Source organism: Vicugna pacos, chromosome 20 (assembly GCF_048564905.1).
Source record: "Vicugna pacos chromosome 20, VicPac4, whole genome shotgun sequence".
NCBI classification, from domain to species: Eukaryota; Metazoa; Chordata; class Mammalia; order Artiodactyla; family Camelidae; genus Vicugna; species Vicugna pacos.
The window spans coordinates 26258238-26278342 of NC_133006.1; the positions used below are offsets into that span (position 1 = coordinate 26258238).

A 20105-nucleotide genomic window follows, 5' to 3' on the forward strand; every position below is an offset into this window, starting at 1 on the left:
CTTGTTACTTGAACACTGGGTTTGGTAGGTGTTGTATCAAAAGACACAACCAAGCCAAAGATGGGGAAAAGGAAGGATTTATTACTTGCAGCAAGTAAGGAGAATACCAGGGATCTTTCCTAAAGCAGTGTCTCCCTGAATAGCAAAATTGGGGAAGTTTTAAGTAAGGGTATATGCATATTCATGAAGGGGCTAGAGCACAGGAGAATTCAGAATAGACTTGGGGCAAAGGTCAGCAGAGTCCAAGCTTTAGCTGACTGAAGTCGTGAGAGTCAACATCATCATTTCATCTTCTACCTGGGTGGAGACCTTAGTTCCTCCAGAACTCAAGTCTGTATCAGATTGCTATGTATATTCCTTGAGGAGGAACTAGGACTCAAGTTTTATTGCTGTTTTTTGACTGTTTTTCCTTTGTTCCTGCATTCCATTAACTCCCTTAAGATCATTGATTTCTGAGACCTGTTCAAGGGCAAGCATTGTGGCCAGGCTTAGATCACAAAAAGGCTTAGGCCAAAATGGCTCCTCTTATGTCAAGAAAACCATTCCTGGTTCTCCTCCTCCAGGGACCCCCCTGAACTATCTGTTTTCAGGCTCTCAGCCAAAAACTCAGAAGAGTGGAGGAAAAATTATTTTTCTTTCCCTACAGTTGGAAGACATATTTAAAGACAGAACAGTTAAATAATGAATGAAATCACTTGGGTTACATAGCTTCTAAACACTCTATGAAAAATTCGAGTATTTTACTATTTTTTGGTGGGCCACTTGAGTGTCTATCACTGTTAGATATTGCTGTCAGCATTTGTTTTTATTCCAAGAAGTCTTATTTATACTAGGATTGGAAGGAGTTATATTTTAAGTACAAAAATAGAGATAATAAAAGGGTATAAATAATTATGAGATATTAATAGACTTAAGTGCTAAAGAAATTCCAGATAGGAAAAGGCAGTTTCAGTGAAAAATTAAAATTAACTTGAAAAAGACTGGGGTAGGTTGACCGAATTTTACAGGAAAGGTTTTTAACCCGGGGTCCATATATGCCACAATACCTCTGAGGATAAAAGTCAGCAGGGTATGGATGGGGTGGGGGTAGGAGTAGTGATGAGGGAAGCCATGGGTCCAGGTAGAGAAAAAATATAGTTGAATTAACCTTTCACTGAACTTTAGCATTTCACTTTGTTATGAATTTAGGCCAAAAACCTCAGTACCTGTTACTTTGTTACCCAACAGAAGTCACAGAAGTTTCTTTTCTCCTAAGGGCAAGTTACCTAAACCATGGTTTATACTTACCTGCTGATGGCATTTAGGCTTACCAAAAGATTGGATAACGTAATTCGTTAACTACATAATTAACGTACTGTATAAGCACATACATCACGCTATCAAATTTACTTTTAGAAATATACCTTGATAACTAATAGTTTTTTGCAAGTTTTGCAGTTTATACACTTAAAACATTATTCTGAATAGTGTTCCCATAAATTTTACCACACAAAGTTCATATTTTTAAAAAATTACATCAGGTTAAGAGTTCAGCAGGTGGAGAATAGGCGGCTAGATTCTGCGACATAGGCAATAAAAACCATGGGCAGGGGTATTCCGCATTTGGTTATAGCAACAAAAATTACTTGTAATGTCACATTAAATAACTCTTCCATAGATAACCCTGTCAGTTTTGCTGAGAGGCCTTGGCTTCTGTCAGGAACCCGGCAACACACTGTGTTTCCCCACTACTAATAAACAGCCTTTTGTCCAATCCTACTATAATCTTCTACATTATTTTCCTTACCCCATCAGTACTTTAGGTCTACAAGACAAAAGTTTAATACACTGTGATTAGCAAAGTTTTAAGTTTCAATGGCAATAGTTACGGGAAATAATTTCTTAAATGTCTTGATTGATTAAAGGTTTGTTAGAATAACCACCTGGTCAAATTCTCCTGAGGTAACAGCGCTTGAGGTTTGCGGCACATCCCAAATATGAGAAACCTTTCTCGGGCTCCAGAATGGTGAAATACCTACAGATGCAATCCCAGTATTTTACTTAATTTAGCAACATTAAGAATGGTGAGAGAAATGCCTAGCAGCACATGGGCTGTTAGCTAAAGTGTATGTGGCTGATAGCATTTGGGTGGGGGAGATGACCCTATCATGAAGCTCTCCATTGATCTGTAGAGTGTACATTTTTAGGCATGATGGTAAGTCGCTTGGCGTGGATGTCGCACAGGTTGGTGTCCTCGAAGAGCCTCCAAGGTAGGCCTCGCACGCCTCCTGCAGCGCTATCACTGCCGAGCTCTGGAAGCGCAGGGCGTTAAGTCCTCCGCGATCTCGCTCACCAGCCGCTGGTACAGCAGTTTGCGGATCAGCAGGTCCGTGAACTTGCGGTAGCGGCGTATCTCGCGCAGGGCCACCGTGCCGGGCCGGCAGCTGTGCGGCTTCTTCACACCGTCCGTGGCCGGCGGGCTCTTGCGAGCTGCCTACGTGGTCAGCTCTTTGCTGCACCATCTGTTAAATTCGAGCCAGATTAAATATATTTGTACTAATGTATTTCAGAAACCGGTAATGCGAATTGCTATTTATGACGCATTTATAGTCCTAGTGGTGAGTATAGTCACTACAAAAACACATCCAACAAAGCGGAGGTTTGGTAAGAGTGACTCAGACTTCGATTGAATCTCTTTTCACCACCTGACATAATAGGAATGTTAAGTTCTTTTCCAGAAAATGTGGGTGGCCCTGAAAAGAGCCTTTGGTTTGGATTTATTCTAGTTGCTGTTAATCTAGGCCACTACTTGCCCTTGGCCTTGTGGTGGCTCTCAGTCTTCTTGGGCAGTAGCACGGCCTGGATGTTAGGCAGGACACCACCCTGAGCGATAGTGACTTTGCCCAACAGTTTGTTAAGCTCCTCATCGTTGCGGATGGCCAGCTGCAAATGGCGCGGGATGATGCGCGTCTTCTTGTTGTCCCGGGCCGCGTTGCCTGCCAGCTCCAGGATCTCAGCCGTCAGGTACTCCAGCACCGCCGCCAGATACACCGGCGCGCCAGCCCCGACCCGCTCGGCATAGTTGCCTTTGCGGAGCAAGCGGTGCACTCGGCCCACAGGGAACTGGAGCCCAGCCCGCGAAGAGCGGGTCTTAGCTTTGGCACGAGTTTTACCGCCTTGCTTGCCTCGTCCAGACATCCTAACCTCAACAACCTTATAGGTAGTTGCTAAAGCGAAAGTGCAGCGACTGCATTTTCTTATAACCCTTATTGGGCGCGAAAAAGAAGATGTCCCATTGGTTAGGAGTGCGGCTTCATTTTAACCAATGAGAAAATGCGAGTTTGGGACTCTTGTATTCTGATTGGTCAGAACTAATTTCTGACGTTTTCTTGAACAGCCACCAATCAGACACAAGACTTTATCACCTTATTTGCATAAGAGATTCTATATAAAAAGGACACATTGTACTTTCTCCTTGTTGCTCTATCTTTTCCTGTCTCTTTTTTTTGTTGAGGCAAGTTGAGTTGCTGTAATTATGCCCGAACCGGCTAAGTCAGCCCCAGCCCCGAAAAAAGGCTCCAAGAAGGCGGTGACCAAGGCGCAGAAGAAGGACGGCAAGAAGCGTAAGCGCAGCCGCAAGGAGAGCTACTCCATCTACGTGTACAAGGTGCTGAAGCAGGTCCACCCGGACACCGGCATCTCATCCAAGGCCATGGGCATCATGAACTCGTTCGTCAACGACATCTTCGAGCGCATCGCGGGCGAGGCGTCGCGCCTGGCGCACTACAACAAGCGCTCGACCATCACTTCCCGGGAGATCCAGACGGCCGTGCGCCTGCTGCTTCCTGGGGAGCTGGCCAAGCACGCTGTGTCTGAGGGCACTAAGGCCGTCACCAAGTATACCAGCGCCAAGTAAACAGTGAGTTGGCTGTAAACAACCCTAACGGCTCTTTTAAGAGCCACCCATGTTCTCAGGGAGAGAGCTGGTGTATGCTCTTTTGTGTTTGCGAGATAAAGGGATTACTGTAGCAATTTTACGTAGACTTTCCTGTCTCGCCAAGCGCGAGATTCGCTAACGACAGGGACAACGGTACCTGATCCTGGCATAAAGTCTAGAACTCCTTATGTAAGGTAACCTTGCCCCGGGCTTTTCGTTTATCATTTAGGAACCTCCTACATCGCCCACCTACCAATTCTGATACCCATTAGGTTAATTAATGAGGGAAGCAATACTTTTAAAAATTCGTAGCAAATTCAAATACTCCCCAGTCACCTATCAGGGACAAAGAGTTGAACTCCTGCAGGGGAGCAGATTTTGCGCGGGCAGTTTAAATTTTCGCGGGGCGCGCCTGTCCTTCCACTCCATGTCCTGATTGGTTGCGGGCACCCGGGCAAAGTAAATTTTCGCGGGGCGCGCCTGTCCTTCCACTCCATGTCCTGATTGGTTGCGGGCAGCCGGGCAAAGACTTGAGGGTTTCAGTGCGCGGGAGGTATATCCGCTTCCCGCCTCCCCAGGTCCAGCGCACACACGGGCCTTCAGTAAACATTTTCGGGTTATCTATCCTGCTTTCCATTTTTTCCATTTTCTTAACACTTTATTCATTTAGAGAATGAAATTTATTATCTTGAGATTTTCTTTGAAGAGAAAGGAACTTGGTGGGTGTAATTTTCAACCTGAAATACCAACGGTTTTTTTGAAATTAGGATATTGCTTTTCTTTTGTCGTATATCCATGTAATAAGAAACATTACAAGACAAAACAGGACTGTTTGGTATCCAGTAAAGGCAGAGAAGCTTGAGGGGTTTATCTCAGACTTCTGAGACAACAGTTTCTATTTTAAAGGTCCTTTGGTTTGTATTTTAAATCCTATTTTGACTTTGCCTGGGACCAGTGAAGAAAAACAAATTCCACATCAGGTTGTCATGAGAACCAGGCAACCAACAAACAATACTTCTCTAGATTATAGCTGTTCAAATTGTGTGTCTTTTAGGTAAAAAGCTATGATCTTCAAAGCATTTGGAAGCTTCCACTGTGGCTGTTTTTTAGTTTAGGTAGTAATTTTACATGAATTTAATTTACATAAATAAAATTACCTGATTTATCTAAAATGAATCTACCTTTACCATAGTAATAATGTCTGAAAGCAACCAGTATTTTGTTAAATCCATTATCAAATACACTCTTCCCCCTTGTTGACTCATCCTACCCTTATTTCAATGCCCACTTCAACTTTGCTCTCTGAATTTTCTTCCCTTTTATGAGCCTTTTCTAATAGTTTGTCCAGCATTTGGATACTGCTTCCATGTAGTTTTTCACAGATATCCATTTGAGTTGCTACTAACCGGTTTCTTGTATGTTTCCATATAGGGAATGTACACTCATTATACTTGAAAATAAAGAAAGAAAGGAAGAAAGAAAATTATTTTCCTTCACCATCTCCATCCCACACTAATGGTAACCAAGTTCTGTAAATAAACAAAACAAATGATTTTTGTTATTTCTTGTGTCTCCATTAATCCAAATAATCAGATGATAATTTCCAAGCTAAATACTCTTTTTTTACTGTTTCTTTGTCTTATAGGATATAGGAATCAGAATAAGAAGAATTTGTGGAAAAAGTAGGGGGATTAGGGTAGAAGATGAGTCATAGGCAATAGTCTATCCCCAGATGAAAATTTGGAAAGACTAAGTTTTTGAAAACTACAAAGTTCAAAAAGTCCCAGCCAATTCTCTTATTACTCAGAAAATTAAACTGCCTAAGAAATAAATAAATCAGGTAAATAAGTTGTCATCTTTTGGGTTGTTTGCACCTTGGTGGAGTCTCCTTATGAGTAAGGCAAGGATATAATCCTTTGAAAATACAAATGCTATCAATTTAACTAGTTATTAATCAGCTTCAGAGGAACTTTTTCGAAGCTAAACGAACACAGAATGTCATTTGAAAAAATGTACCTTGTGATGTATCTTATCACAAAATAAATAGATGTTTGTTGCTCAAAATACTTAGAACTAGTTGCCAGGTCTTCCCCAGAGGTCACAAACCAGAATGATGCCTTGACCATTGCCTTAGATGAACTAGCTGTTTGTAAAGGACTTTTTTTTGAGCTACATTAAATCATATTTGCTTTTTCTACTGCACACATATTTCTTTGTAAACTATCTACAACGGTTGTTGAAATCAAAGCATGCATTCCCTGGGGAGTTAATAGAGACAAACCTACGAAGTATCAAAAGATTAGTTGTCCTTTAGGTGGATACCATGCAGACATCTATTCTTCAACTATTTATTTGATATATTAAAGTTAATTTTATCATAATATACATTTTTGTTAACTTTATTTTCAACTGTTAATGATATATGAAAAATATCCAATTAGTAATAACTACATTTACAAACTGTCCATTGATTTGAATCTATTTTGTTGAGGCGTGGATTTGTCTTCACTGAGATAGACTGAGATTCTAGATTTGAATGTGCTTCACTTTCTTTTATGTTTTGCTAGCAACACAATCTATGGACTTATTGAATAGTTTATACCTGTTACCTCATTTTTTAACCCATTTCAATACATTATAGAGAAAAGGTAAGGCAATACACAAATGGTGATAAGACTAGTCTTAACGTGTACCACATCCTTCATTGATAAAGAAGCAACCTTAACAATTATTAACATGTAGGAGTTCGGCACATTATTGGAGTCCTGTCCACCTGGATGTTGTATATGTGCTAAGTAGTCACAAAAAAATAGGCCTAATTTCTCCCACTGTCAAAATACATTGATTAAAGAACTAAAAGGAGGTAGAAACGGAGTAGTACCTCTGCTATCACACTTAATAACCTAACTTGAAAAAATTTCATTTCAAGCAGGGCTCATTCTGCTATGTTGATTTTTTATTATTTTTTTTTAAAGTTTTAGTATCCAATGAAGAGCTGATAAAATCAAGTAATTTTAGTCAAAATCCTAACACTAGTTTTAGATGTTAATTGGAGATTAATTTAACATTTATTTGAGGATCAAAGTAGTTAAAAAGTAATCCAAGGAACTCCTGATGGGATAAAACATAATTTAATAACAAAAAAGACTCATACAGCTATAATACTCGGTGGCATTGCACAGAGATTGACACATTTACCAACTGAGTTAGATAGAAAGCCAAGGGTCACACCTAACTTTTTGTTGAATCTTTAGAAAGGAGAGAGGAGGTAAATGAGGTAGTGATAAGCTGTGCAAAAATTTGAGGGAAATTGGTTATCCACAAGGGGGAAAAAGATCCTTAAAATAAGCAAAAGGAAAACCATTAAGGCTCCTTAGAAAGTAAGATAGGAGAATATCTCACAGTATAAAAGGATTTCTTAAACAAAACATGAAAATACTAACCATGAAGATAAAAGTGTTTATATTACACTTCATAGAGGAGGCATTTTCTTTTTAAGCTATTCCACAGCATCAAGCCTGTGTTCTTTCTTCATTTGGGAAGAACAGAATATTAGTGAATATCAATTTTAAATGAGGAAGGGGTTGAAAAGTCTAATTCTACTAAAATCTGCCCTTGACCTCACCTGAGGTCAGGTTTTAGTAGGTTCAAACCTTCTCTTTATTTCTGATTTCTAACTCAGAATAAAAGTATTAAAATGTCTTTTCCTATTTTGTCTATAGATATAGAAAGCACGTTATTTTTATCATAAGAAACTAAGATTTAACACTAAATAAAAGAATTTCAATTATAAACTTAAAAATGTTAAGTAAAAACCCTTTTGACTTCAATTTGAAAGGAAAATGTCAGTATGGTCTTTTCTTTTTAGAAAACACTTTTTTTCAACTAGCGCTTCTCACAGTAGAGGTCTAGGCACGCAATGACAATCCATGGACAATGAGAATTCTTATTACCTAGATTATGGTTTCCTAATTTTCCTTTTCCAATGAGCAATCTCAGCTATTTGGAGATTTGGTTAAATGTTATGAGTTAAAATAAACTTAAGAGAATAGCAACCAGCTGCCATTTGTAAATCTAATGGAATCCCAGTCAGACAAAATCATTGTAAATACATGTTTGAGGCCATTGAGGATTTTAAGTACTAGATATTGGGTGATGTTACAAATCACCTAAAATTTTTCTTAGGTGAGAAAATTTTGTTTAACTCTATCTGTTAGGATGTTTGTGAAAATATTGATGATTGAAAAAACATGTTTATGATTTTCTTACATTGTCACCCTCCTGCCCAGTGTACATGTGGATAATGAAACAACACGGGCAAGATGTTGGTAATTGTTGAACATGCGTGACGGTCACTTGAAGGTACGTTATTCCTTTCTGTGTACTTTTCTGTATCCTTCAAGATGTCCATAATCCCTTCCCCGCCTCTCTTCCCTCCTCTGCTCCCCTCGCTCCCCAAAAAGATTTTTAAAAGCCAGCCCAATTAACTAACGTAATTCTCTTTTGGCCAACAAAGGGTGACAACGAGAGGAATCACGAGTTGGCAAAGAGAGATTCCAGGACTGGAACTAAGGGAGCAAGAAGAGAAGGAATTTGCACAAGGGAGGAGCTCACAGCAGCTGCAGTCCCCTCCTTCCAGCTCACAGGCTGGTCAATCAAGAAACGCTATTGCCATCTTGTGGCCCTTTAAGATAATGCAGCTAAAACTTTTGTGATTTCTATTAGGAAGCTTATTGCTAGGGTTTAATAATTTCATATATAAATACAATAAACAATCCTACTTCAACTTCCTAGTTTCCCCATCCATAACAAATAAACTTGTTTATTAGTTTCCTATTTATTAGTGTATTTAGTGTATCTAGATGGGTATCTAGAATTTCTTTACACAAACATAAATGTAGAAACGTGGATTCTCTTTGCCCCTCTAACTCAAATGGCTAATGGCTATGCTCTTCTCATGGTTTCTCCTCTTGCTTTTCTCATTATCTAGCTTGGAACTCTTTTCCTGTTAGTAAGTAGAGCGGCTAAAACTTCTCAGCAGGTGCACATGAGCCAGTGACCCGAGGAGGGTCAGCCAAGGCCAAACCTGTTCCTACACTGGGAACCACAATGGCTGCATCTTCCCAGAAAATAATCCTGATGTTTATCTTTGAGAAGTGTGTGTCTCTTTGACGAAGTGCCCAGGGGTTGAGCCTGGTCAGGAAAGCTGTGGGGTGGCTGAATTCCAGTTCCCTTCCTAGGATGAGACCTCCATACTTTTGTAAGGAAGGACATGGAGGTCCTATTACAAGTATTAATCTTGTCAGTGAGGCCTTCTTTGAGTGTCATTTTTATAACTGAGGTAAGAAGAAAAACTTCCTGAGTCTTGTCTTATCAAAATAATACCTAAGAGACACATTTTGGACAGGCAAATTTTGCTCACCTACAATAACCTGTATACCTTGTATATACATGGAAGATACCCAGAAAAACTGAAAAAAACTCCCTGAAATGCCCCACACCATTACACTAAATACCATCTTCAGCTAAAGATGAAAGCAGGTAAGGTTCTTACACAGATTTAAGTCAGGTACCTTCTCTATTAAGAGTTTCTCTTCCTGGTACAGAGAGGGAGACATTCTTACAAATGGAGACTTCCCTTATAAATGTAAAGCTCCCTTATAAAAGAGTAAATTCCACTGTTTTTAGAGCTTCTCCTGTTTCTATTTTTTCTCAAAAATTAGCTCCAAATAATCAGCTCGTATGCCATAGAGGTGTATTTTGGGGTGGCATATTTTTCTACCCTTCACTTGGCTGGGGAAGAATCTACTTCCTAGCTCACTCAGTCTGCAGAATTCATTTCCTTGCAGCTTAAGGATTGAGGGCTGAGGCTTCTTGCTGATAGTTAGCTGGAGGTATCTTTCAGTTCCTAGGGGCTACCCGCACTTTCTAGAGGTACCTGAAGCTCTTGCCTAGTGAGCTTTCCCTTCTTGACCACTTACACCATGAAGCCAGCAAGAATGCTCTCTAGAGTGAGTCTGCTAGCAAGACTGAGTCATATATAGCTCAGTATAATCACAGAAATGATCCAGTCATATTTGTCATATTATATTAATTAGAAGTAAGTCACAGGTCCAACTCACACTCAAGAGGAGGACATAGACAAAAGTCTGAAAACCAGAATTTGGAGGCTCATTGGGTTCTGTCCACTACATACATAACATGGATAAATCTCAAAATAATTATGCTGAATGAAAGGAGCCAATCAAAATAAAGTACATACTGAATTATATCTATACATAACTTGAGAAAATGCAAGCTAATCTACAGTGACAAAATGTGGACCAGTTATCCTGTGGAAATGGGGGACATAGTGGGCAGGAGAAAAGAATTACAAAAGGGGACAATGAGACTTTAAGGAAGATAAGTTCACTTTCTTGATTGGGGTCATGCTTTCATGTGTATATATATGTCAAAACTCATTAAAATGTATTCTTTAAATATATGCAGTTCATCATATCCCAATTATACATTAGTAAAGTTTTTTTAAATAAAAGTAAAAATTCAATTCTTCAGTCATATTAAACTATAATAGGAAAAACATTTGCAATATACCTTTTTAAAGTTAGTTATATGAAAAGCCTACAAGTAAGGGACAAGAACTCTAATTCACAGGTAGAAATAATGCCTGCAAAATGCTTCTAGTAAAACTTGTCTGATGTCTAGTCTGTGGCTTATGTGATTCCCAACTTATGCATAATCAAGAACATCACTTCTTGGCAGGCCAAGAACATTAATAAATGTGAGTACCTCAGGGAAAGAGGACATCCTTTCAGTTTGGAGTATTTTAGCAGCAATATGGTAGAGTGAAGTATATGCATGTATTATCTGTTACCACAAAGAACAAATTTTAATCTCAGAATACTGCTTTATTGGGCTCTTATGAGTCAACTTTCAATTCATTTGAAGTCAGGCTCAGATGAGGTCTTCCAAGTCACTCTTTCCAGACTTTCCCATCATCTCTCCTTCCAGATCCTGGGATGCTGTGTTCCTCTGAATGTCTCTAAACCATACTTCTTTCCAAGTTACATGGGACACCTTCCTTTCTAAGTTCTCAGAGGGGTACAGTCTGGGAATATCCAAATTAATCACTCTTCAGCAACAGGTTCTTAATTTCATTCTTAAGCAGTATCTTGAATGTGGCCTCTTGGAAAGAGGTTGCGCGGTTGTCACTTGAAAGTAACTTACTTCTGAATTTCTTAATCTTTTAAAAACTGGTGTGCTCATCTCTTCAGTGCTATATGTTTCCTGAATTTTGGTCAGTAAATTTGTTCTTGAGAATCTAAGTAACTGAAATTCTGCCTTGGTGTGTTTGTCCTGCTGTGGTTTGTGTGTGTGTGTGTGATTTTTTTTGTTTTTGTTTTTGTTTTTCCTGCTGACTTTCTTTTTGAATTTATTTTACTGCTCATAGGAGTAGTAACTTCTAAAATGGGGGACTGGAGTGACCCAACTCCAGTTTCTGCTGGATTCATATCTTTTATTTCCTCCTCTGCCCCCTCGTTCCAGCCTCCAGAAAGTAAGCCTACCAGAAGGAACTTTTATCACAGAAGCATCCAGTTTAAGCAGTACAATCCAGTATAAACGCATACCACCGTAGCAGCAGGGAACAAGGGCAGCTTTCTCCTAGGTGGATTTCAAAGTCAAGAACTGGTCTTCCTTTCTTCTCCGTACTAAAAGTGCCACCCACGATCGACGAGGATGGGATTCGAACCCACGCGTGCAGAGCACAATGGATTAGCAGTCCATCGCCTTAACCACTCGGCCACCTCGTCACCAGGTACTGGTCTTCCCGTGTGCCGGCCTCTGGGTTACTTTGTTTCAGAGTTTATATTTAGAAACCCTCTATCTTGGATAGAAAGACGCTTGGAAACATCTGGGAGTTGTGAAGATGGCTGGCTTCCACACGAACGGACGAAGAACTAGAGTGGAAAACTACGACGGGTTAAAAACGTGCTTAGCTTTTACAGGAGTCCTAAAAGTGGTTGAGACGTGGTAGAAACACATTTACCTGGGCCTTCACTCCCTTTCTCGGGCTGCCTGGACCTTGGCAGTACCTCAGGGTCAGGTCAGGGCAGACGATGGGCGTGGCACGACCAGCCTGGGCTAAACCAGATTTTGCTGTCACCGTCCCGCTTCAGGGAGCCTGGTCCTGCCGCCCCAGCGCTGCGGGAAGTCCGTAGGGATCAGAGGTTCCCAGAGATGATCTCACTGAAGTCGACCTCAGGGGAGCTGGCGAATCTGGACTCTTAATTAGTGGTTAATAAAACAATCTGGGAAATTAAACAACAGATCTTAGTACGGCTCAATTTCTATTCAGTGTTATTGCCGCTTCTTCAATACTTTAGGGTGAATTGCATAGAGAAGGATCCTTGACTCTTGGGGCTCTCCTCCCGGGTCATCCGAGTCCGAGGAACCGTGAATTCTGTTTTCCTTCCAAATACCTGTGTGTTTCTTGAGTGGTTTTCTAGGGAAAATGTTTCCCAACTTTCATTCGATTTTCCAAGGGATGCAGTGCTAAAAATGTTGAGGTTGACCTCTAGTGAAAAAATCAATTGGGGAAAGGGTGAAAAAAGCTGTTTAGCTGCCTTCCCCCCACCCCCTTTCCCTTCCCTCCTCCCTCCCTTTCTTTCTTTCTTTTCTTTGTTTCGTAGAATGAACAAAATGCACATGAATAGGAACTAATTCTGACTAATCATAATTAATCATAAATGCCTGTGAATAAAAAGTAATATTGAAGGTGAATCTTGAAGAGCAAGTTTTCTAGAGGTGCAAAAAATGAAGGTGTCCCAGACTGAGGAAAGGGCATGATCAAACTTGAGGAGTATCTAGGAGAAAGTGTTGAGAAATCGCTGTAGCTGGAGCGCTGAAGCATGTGAGTGGCTGATCAGGAAACATCCATAAACCTGAGGAGGGAAGGTGGTCTTGATGATTTTTCTTTTGAAGCCCAAATCAATCATAGGGTGAACAACAGGAAACATGTAGGAAATTCTGTTGGAACGTAACTCTGCTGCATTTTCACACTCAGTGTGAGGACACTAACTTAGGTTTCACTAACATCTTCTTGAGTGAAGACCACCCTTTGCTTTTCCCAAAGAATCAATGTCTCTTCTTACTTGGTAAAGTCCTTATAGTTCAGTGTTTATCGCATTGACCCGCCTAGATCTTCAACCTCAATTTAACCCATTTCCCACCACCTTGTTTTCCATGCTTAGTCCAAATCATGATTTTGTATCAAGGAGGATCTATGTCTCCTCTTCCAACAAACCATTTTTCCCTCATAGATTGCTCTTGCCCTTTTTTCATTTTAACCTGGATAAAATTTTTATCCATACTTCGTTCTCAGTTTAAAGCTTTTTTAAAATTAAAATTAAATCAAAGTTAGCCACACATGTTTCAAAATCTCCAGTACCTCAAAAATATGTGTATGTAAAAAGTGGTCCTCTTCCTCCTATCATATTTCTCTTTGGTAGAAGCAAAGATGTTCAGCCATTTGGCTTTGTTTCTGTTGTTTCTGTTACCAGCATGTCTCCAAATATCCACGGCATGCTGTGGCAGAAATGGCTAGTTGTCCATCAGTATTTGTTCTTTCCTTCCAACAAATGGAAATTTAGTAGAGTTTATAGCCACCCATGAGAAGATTACAATGCACAAACTTCCTTGATGCTAAGCATGGTCATGTGACTAATTTCTAAATAAGAGCGTTAAAGAGAAAAAGTATGTAAAGCTTCCAGGTTATTTCCAGAAGGGGAAAGAAATATCATCCACTTCTCTCTTCCTATTGTATCTGCTTGCTGGAAAAGGCAACATAATAGGAATGTCATGAAATATAAAGAGATTGGACCCAGCAACCCACAGGAAGGAGGGAGCCATGAGCTAAAAGACTGGAGCCAACAACATGGAGCCAAATTATCATCTTGGGATCGATTATACCTTCAAACTATTACATGCGAGATCAGTAAATGTCTGCTTTCTTTAAGCTACAGTTCGTTGGGGTCTCTGTTACAAAGACAAAATTGTGTTCTAACAAATACATATGTTTTTATTTCTACTTTTTTATTTTTTTAAGTTTAGTATTTTCTATTGGTTAACCTTTATACAAAAAGGAGATTTACTTCTCTTTCCTCACCTTAAATGCCACCATATACCTTTCCTATCAATCTTTCTTCCTAGTATAATTTTATCATAATGTTTATTCATTGTTCATATATTATGATTGGCAAATATCATTCACTGATCTCTGATGATATTTTGTTTCTTGAACATTAGAATTTTTTTTTCAAGTTAACCACAAATAACCATAAAAGTTTTGCCAGGAAAATTAATTAGGTGCTTTCTAAACTTTCTATACAGTTTTCATCCTAGTGTCTTCTTTCACCATCATCCTGTACACTTTCTTCCCCTGCCACTGGCTTTGGATACCCTATTTCCCAAGTCTTTTGCTGGTCTTAATCTGCCTTCTCCTTTTGGTGGAGCACACTGTAGATAGCTTCCTGAGAAAGAGTTCATTGGGTATAAGATTTTTGACAATGAGTGTGTATATGTCCATGTATGACTGAAAAATTGTACTGAACACTGGAATTTGACACAACACTGTAAAATGATTATGAATCAATAAAAATGTAAAAAAAAAGATTTTTGAATGTTTGGGTTTTGGAGACTATCTTTTATGCTTCTCTAACACTTGATTGAATTCTTATTTGGGTATGGAATATTAGCCTAAGGAATGTTTTCTTCAAGGATTTTGAAAGAGTTCTCCATTTTCTTTCAACTTCCAGTATTGCTTTTGAGAATTACAAAGTCACTCTAATTACTATGCTTCATTTGTAATTAGTCTTTTTCTCATTCAGGATGATTTCTTTGTCCTTGATGTTCTGAGGTAACTGAAAGATATGCCTTTGTGTGTTTCTATTTTCATTCATTGTTCTGGAAACTCTATTATATCACTAAATTTGGAAAATCACGTATTTCATTAGCTTGACTTTTTTGTTGTTAATGTTCTCACTTATGTGTTCTCTATTCTCTCTCTTTTTTTTTCCTGGAATTTCTTCTATTTGAATTTTAAACCTCCAGGATGTTTCCTCTACACTTTAAAAAAAAATCATTCTCTCCTAGTTTATATATTTTAATAATTATTTTTTACACAGTTTTAGGTTTACAGAAAAATAAATATGAAAGTTCAGAGTTCACACATATCTCCTCTCCACACCTACAGTTTCTACTATTATTTGTATCTAGTATTATTGTGGTACATTTGTTACAACTGATGAACCAGTATTACTACATTATTATTAACAAATGTCCATGATTCACATTAGGGTTCACTCTTCAGGTTATACACTCTATGGGTTTTGACAAATGCATAATGAGATGTCCATCATTACATCATACAGATAATTACACTGCCCTATGCTCCACAACTTCAACCCTACACCCCTCACACCCCTCAGAACTGTAGATTATTTTACTATTTCTGTAGTTTTACCTTTTCTAGAATGTCATATAGTTGGAATCATACAGTATGCAGCATGTTCAAATTGGTTTCTTTCACTTAGTAATATGTTTTAAGTTTCCCTCATGCCTTTTTGTGGCTTGATAGCTTACTTCTTCTTATTACTGAATAATATTCCACTATATGGGTGTACCACAGTTTGTCCACTCATTTATTGAAGGGCATTTTGGTTGCTTCTAAGTATTGGCAATTATGAATAAAGCTGCTATAAACATTCATGTGCAGGTGTTTTTGTGGACATATGTTTTCAACTCATTTGGGTATCTACCAAGGAGCATGACTGCTGGAGTGTGCCTTCATAGTTTTACTCCATATTCTGGAGGGTATCCTTTACATTTTATTCCAATTACTCCGCTAAGTTTTTCACATCTACTCTCACAATTTCAATTTTAGGAGACTACTATACTTAAGAGTTATCCTCTTCTACAGCATTCTCTCACTGTCTCTTAATAAAGGATGGACATAATAACTTTCCTGAGAAGTTTTCTCCTCTCTGCATAATATTTTCCTCTATTTTTAGTTCACTTTAATCTTTCATATTTGACATTAACTTTGAATGTCTAGTGATCTTTGGTTGCTGTTCTATAGATATAATGAGGCCCTAAAAATAACTGAAAATGAGATAATGAGTCCAGTTTATTGACTTGGGCTTCATCATAAAGTTATCTGCCTGTGCTATAATTTAGTATCAGACAATATCTTTAGCTCATCCTTCCTGGGATAGTAAAAGCCCTTGAAGAAGTGTCATTCAACCTGCTTAGATGACATAAAACTGACTTTCTGAATTCTGAGAAAGGACAGAGGTTGGAGGATTTTCCTTTTGAATTTCAAACTTAATGAATAACACATCTACTCCAAGTTATAAAATTATATTAAATTACAAATGAATTATAAATGTATACTCATATATAAAGAGACAATATATTATATACCACTTCTGAATAAGGACCTGAACCTTCATACTTAATGAGCTCCCAAAACTGATCAAGGAAAGATAAAACAGAATAAGGAAAGGTAAAAAGACCCACACGATTTCAGAACTCTAAGATGAGCAGGGCCAGGTGAGCCCCAGTTGTGCCATGAAGCAAGGAAGAAATTGTGTGTCTGGGGCGGGCGGGGAGGTGTCTACTTTCAGTTTTGGCCACAAAACTACATGGTTTTTCTGAGGAAATAATTTAACTAGCATGAGCAAAGTGACTGGATTAATACCTTCCTCCACCTAATTTTTCATCTTTCAAATTTCAATATTAATCAATTTACCTGAGCATTTTCAACAATTTCACAGTGAGAGCTTTTCCTGGGCCAAGGAGAAGGTACTAGTAAGTTACCAAGTTTGGGGTGGGGAAGACTTTGAATTTCCAGTGTTAATGATTGCTCCTCGTGGTTTTTCTCTCCCGGTGACAAACTTTGGCCGGTAATATTCCCCAGAATATACAGGTTGGCACTGGTGCTATGTGTTTCTATGGGAATTCTATAGTTCTTCTAAAACACATGATAATTGTAAATATTTAGTTACTTGTGATACTAAATTCCGTAGAAACAAAATCATTTTTTATTCTTTGTCCACCACTGCATCCCTGGTACCCAGCAGAGAATGACACGCAGTATTCACTGAATATTCATTAGTTGAATGAATAAGTGAATGAACTCTGACCAGGGAGTGTAAGTCTAGGCGCAACGCAGGGAAAGAAAGAGACGGGAGTCTCATCCTAACTACCACAGTGGGAGCGGTGGAAGCAGCAGCTGGGATGACTTGTTCTTTAGTCTGTGTGGCAGGGAGTAGTAAATGCTGCGAGTCAGAAAAATGATCCTTCAAGTTGGAGATGGCAGTAGACATGAAAAATAAGGTCTCTACGAGAGGAAGGAAGGTACGGGTTGACCAAAATTCACGATTCTCCTCCCCGCCCCTGGTTCAGGTACGCACACGCACGTACACACGTACACACGTACGCACAGATTAGATGCCCAAGGCCTTCCTTCTTGACATTTAAGAAGGGGCCTAGAGAGCTGGTCTGGGCCCGCGCCCGTGAAGGCAATTCAACTCTCCAGATACCTCCCAATCAAGGAGAACTGCTGCTCCGAGGACAGTCCCATAGTCAATGTGATGAGAGGTCATCTTTTTGGCAAGGGTACTAGAGAAAATACTTCTTCTGATTCTTTGTTCTAATTGAGCGAAAAGGAAGCGGGCTCGTCCGGGATTTGAACCCGGGACCTCTCGCACCCGAAGCGAGAATCATACCCCTAGACCAACGAGCCACCTATGAAAACGGCTCGCCCATATTTAATATAAGAATAATTAGATTCAATTATGCTTTTAAATTTTGTTTATTCTACAAATAATTTGTTCCTTGATAAGATTTTATTTCCCATGATTCACTTACATAAATGAAACAGTTGATAGCGCTGTTCCTGTGCACGGCCTGTTGGTAGTTTAAATCACCGTGATAGTCACCTGTAGGAAATTTTGACCTGTTACTTCTCTTTCCTTCTACTTTGCTAAACTACTCTAAGTAACTTAACTCATTTTCATTTAGCTTTTAATTCAGTTCTATTAGAAAAATTAGTGTTCTGCAGTTTTCCTTTCCTTACTTTTATCCTTTTTGAAAGTTGGATATTATCATTACTGAGGGGCTCCTAGACCATTTGCTCTAACAAGGAATAATTTTGGCTACCAGAAGTTCCTTAGAATGCATATTCCTAATCTCTGCAAATTTCAATTGATTTGAGTTGGATTTCTTAACACTAATTTTTCCGGGGTACCAAGATGTTAGTATTTGATGGGTTTACTAACCTACCAAAATTTCTGGTGAAAGTCAAAGTTTTCACAATGGGCCATTAGCTGATATATCCAAAGCACATTTTAAATCCATATAAACATGTATGCATTGCACTAATACATATTTTCAGTTTCATTTGGCTGAATTGTATTTGTTACCTTCAAATTTTTTTAAAAAACTTCTCCCCATTCAGTTCACTCTTTTAATTACTCTATTATTATTTATAGAGTGCCTGTTTATTTGTATTTTTTTACCAAAAATGAAATTCTTTTACAAAGACAAGTGAAAACAATGATTTTCTTAAATATATGAGGAGAGAAACCAATCCTTTGTGAAAGGGAGAGTGGATTTAAACTAGCACTCAATTTAAGTTCTAACAAGGATTTGCTTCATGGATCCAAATAAGTATGAGGTTATTAGGCATTCCTCTTTCTATTCCTACCCACTTAATGTTAGAATAGTGAAGTTCTTCTTACAGTCCAACTACTTGCTTTGTACCTTGAAACTTTAAACAAATCTTGACTGGTTTCTCTGAAACATCTGCCCAGGAGAAGCAATAATTCTTAACTGCCCTCAAACTCAAGCTATGTGCCTATGATTCAGACTTAGCATTCCATGAAAACATGTTCTTCTCTTCAAGAAGTAGCATCTTATGTTCAAGTACAGATGGGTCCCCTGACATAGGACTATAATGAGGCCTTAAGTCAAAGACTGAATGTTTCATTACAGAAAAGAATTGTTCAACTGAATCCAAAGATTTCCCAAAGATTCAATTCCTTGACACACAATTTAGGGCACTTCCCTTCATCTTGAAATTAGCTAAATAGATTAGTTTACTAATTTCTAAACTCAACACAATGGTCTTGGGGTCACACATTTCACAGAGCAATCTTCACTTTCAACCGCAGACTCTTGTTCTCTCGGCATTTCCATAGTGTAATATATTTTTCCCCTTTTCAATCCAAATTTCCTGGGGATAAAAAATAATTCACTTACTTTTACACCAGTGGGAACTGAGCCTCTAAGCAAAGGGCATTATGTAAAGATTACTAAAAAGCAGCTTGTTACTTAGTCCAAATTCATTCTGCTCACCACCTGACAATCAGGTAAATTGGGAGATGAGGTGTTGGGCAAGGAAAAACGACTTTATTTAGAAATCTGGCAGACTGAGAAGATGACAGAGTAATGTCCTGGAGAACCATCTTCCCCAAGTCAGAATTCAGGCTCCTTTTATACTGAAAAGGGAATGGGTGTGCTTGTTCCAAACTTCTTGGTGTTGGAATCCTTTGTTCTTGTAGCTATCCATGTAGGTCAGGTCATGGTATCCTTGTAAACCTCCGATGAAACAAATGTTATTTTCTATTCTGCAACTTTTAATCTTTATATGAATGGAAAAGTGTTAATACCCTTAGAGGTCAGTGCCTTGAAAATAGGCTATCCTGTATATTTCAGGCTGAAGGCAACATTCTTTTACAAAAGGTGCAGAACCAGCACAACTAAGCCCAGGAAACAGCACAGAGTTAAAAGTCAAAGGAACAGCTCTAATATGTGGTCAGATTTGTTCTTTTCTATTACAGGATCATTACACACAATAGGGAACCCATATGTAATTTATATTCCAGTTATTTTGCTGAGGTATCTTCTGCCCTTGTCTGGGCCATGAAGATCATGTGTAATAAGATGCTTAGTTGTGTTGATTATGATTATATTCATAATTAAACTCAACTCTTTTGGAAAATAGAAGGAATGGCATAAAAATAGAGTTGTAGAAGACAACTTAGAACAACAGGTGGAAAATTTCACAACAAGTGAAAACAAACCTCATTCACCAAATCTCGATTTAATAACTACTCAGTGTCAAATC

The 20105-nt window shown here is 38.7% G+C and overlaps 2 protein-coding genes, 2 non-coding genes and 1 pseudogene across 4 annotated transcripts; 1 reads left to right on the forward strand and 4 right to left on the reverse strand.

Moving 5' to 3' along the window:
• Nucleotides 1-1813: 1813 nt before the first annotated feature.
• LOC116284403 (histone H3.1-like) lies at nt 1814-2691 on the reverse strand (annotated as a pseudogene).
• An 8-nt stretch (nt 2692-2699) lies between these two features.
• On the reverse strand, nt 2700-3185 carry LOC107035023 (histone H2A type 1-like). The gene has a single exon (XM_015251759.3). The coding sequence runs from the start codon at nt 3175-3177 to the stop codon at nt 2785-2787; it is 393 nt and encodes a 130-aa protein (XP_015107245.1). The 5' UTR covers nt 3178-3185; the 3' UTR covers nt 2700-2784.
• A 318-nt stretch (nt 3186-3503) lies between these two features.
• Nucleotides 3504-5474, forward strand: LOC102537796 (histone H2B type 1-J). The gene is made up of 2 exons (XM_015251738.3): nt 3504-3898; nt 5348-5474. The coding sequence occupies exon 1, from the start codon at nt 3515-3517 to the stop codon at nt 3893-3895; it is 381 nt and encodes a 126-aa protein (XP_015107224.3). The 5' UTR covers nt 3504-3514; the 3' UTR covers nt 3896-3898; nt 5348-5474.
• A 6171-nt stretch (nt 5475-11645) lies between these two features.
• TRNAS-GCU (transfer RNA serine (anticodon GCU)) lies at nt 11646-11727 on the reverse strand. Its single transcript has one exon. It is a non-coding gene; the product is annotated as a tRNA-Ser (tRNA).
• Nucleotides 11728-17648: 5921 nt separating this feature from the next.
• On the reverse strand, nt 17649-17720 carry TRNAP-CGG (transfer RNA proline (anticodon CGG)). The gene has a single exon. It is a non-coding gene; the product is annotated as a tRNA-Pro (tRNA).
• Nucleotides 17721-20105: the final 2385 nt, after the last annotated feature.

Bases quoted from the DNA above. Each gene is read 5' to 3' on its own strand.
- LOC107035023 (XM_015251759.3), bottom strand. From the start codon at position 3,177: ATGTCTGGACGAGGCAAGCAAGGCGGTAAAACTCGTGCCAAAGCTAAG.
- LOC102537796 (XM_015251738.3), top strand. From the start codon at position 3,515: ATGCCCGAACCGGCTAAGTCAGCCCCAGCCCCGAAAAAAGGCTCCAAG.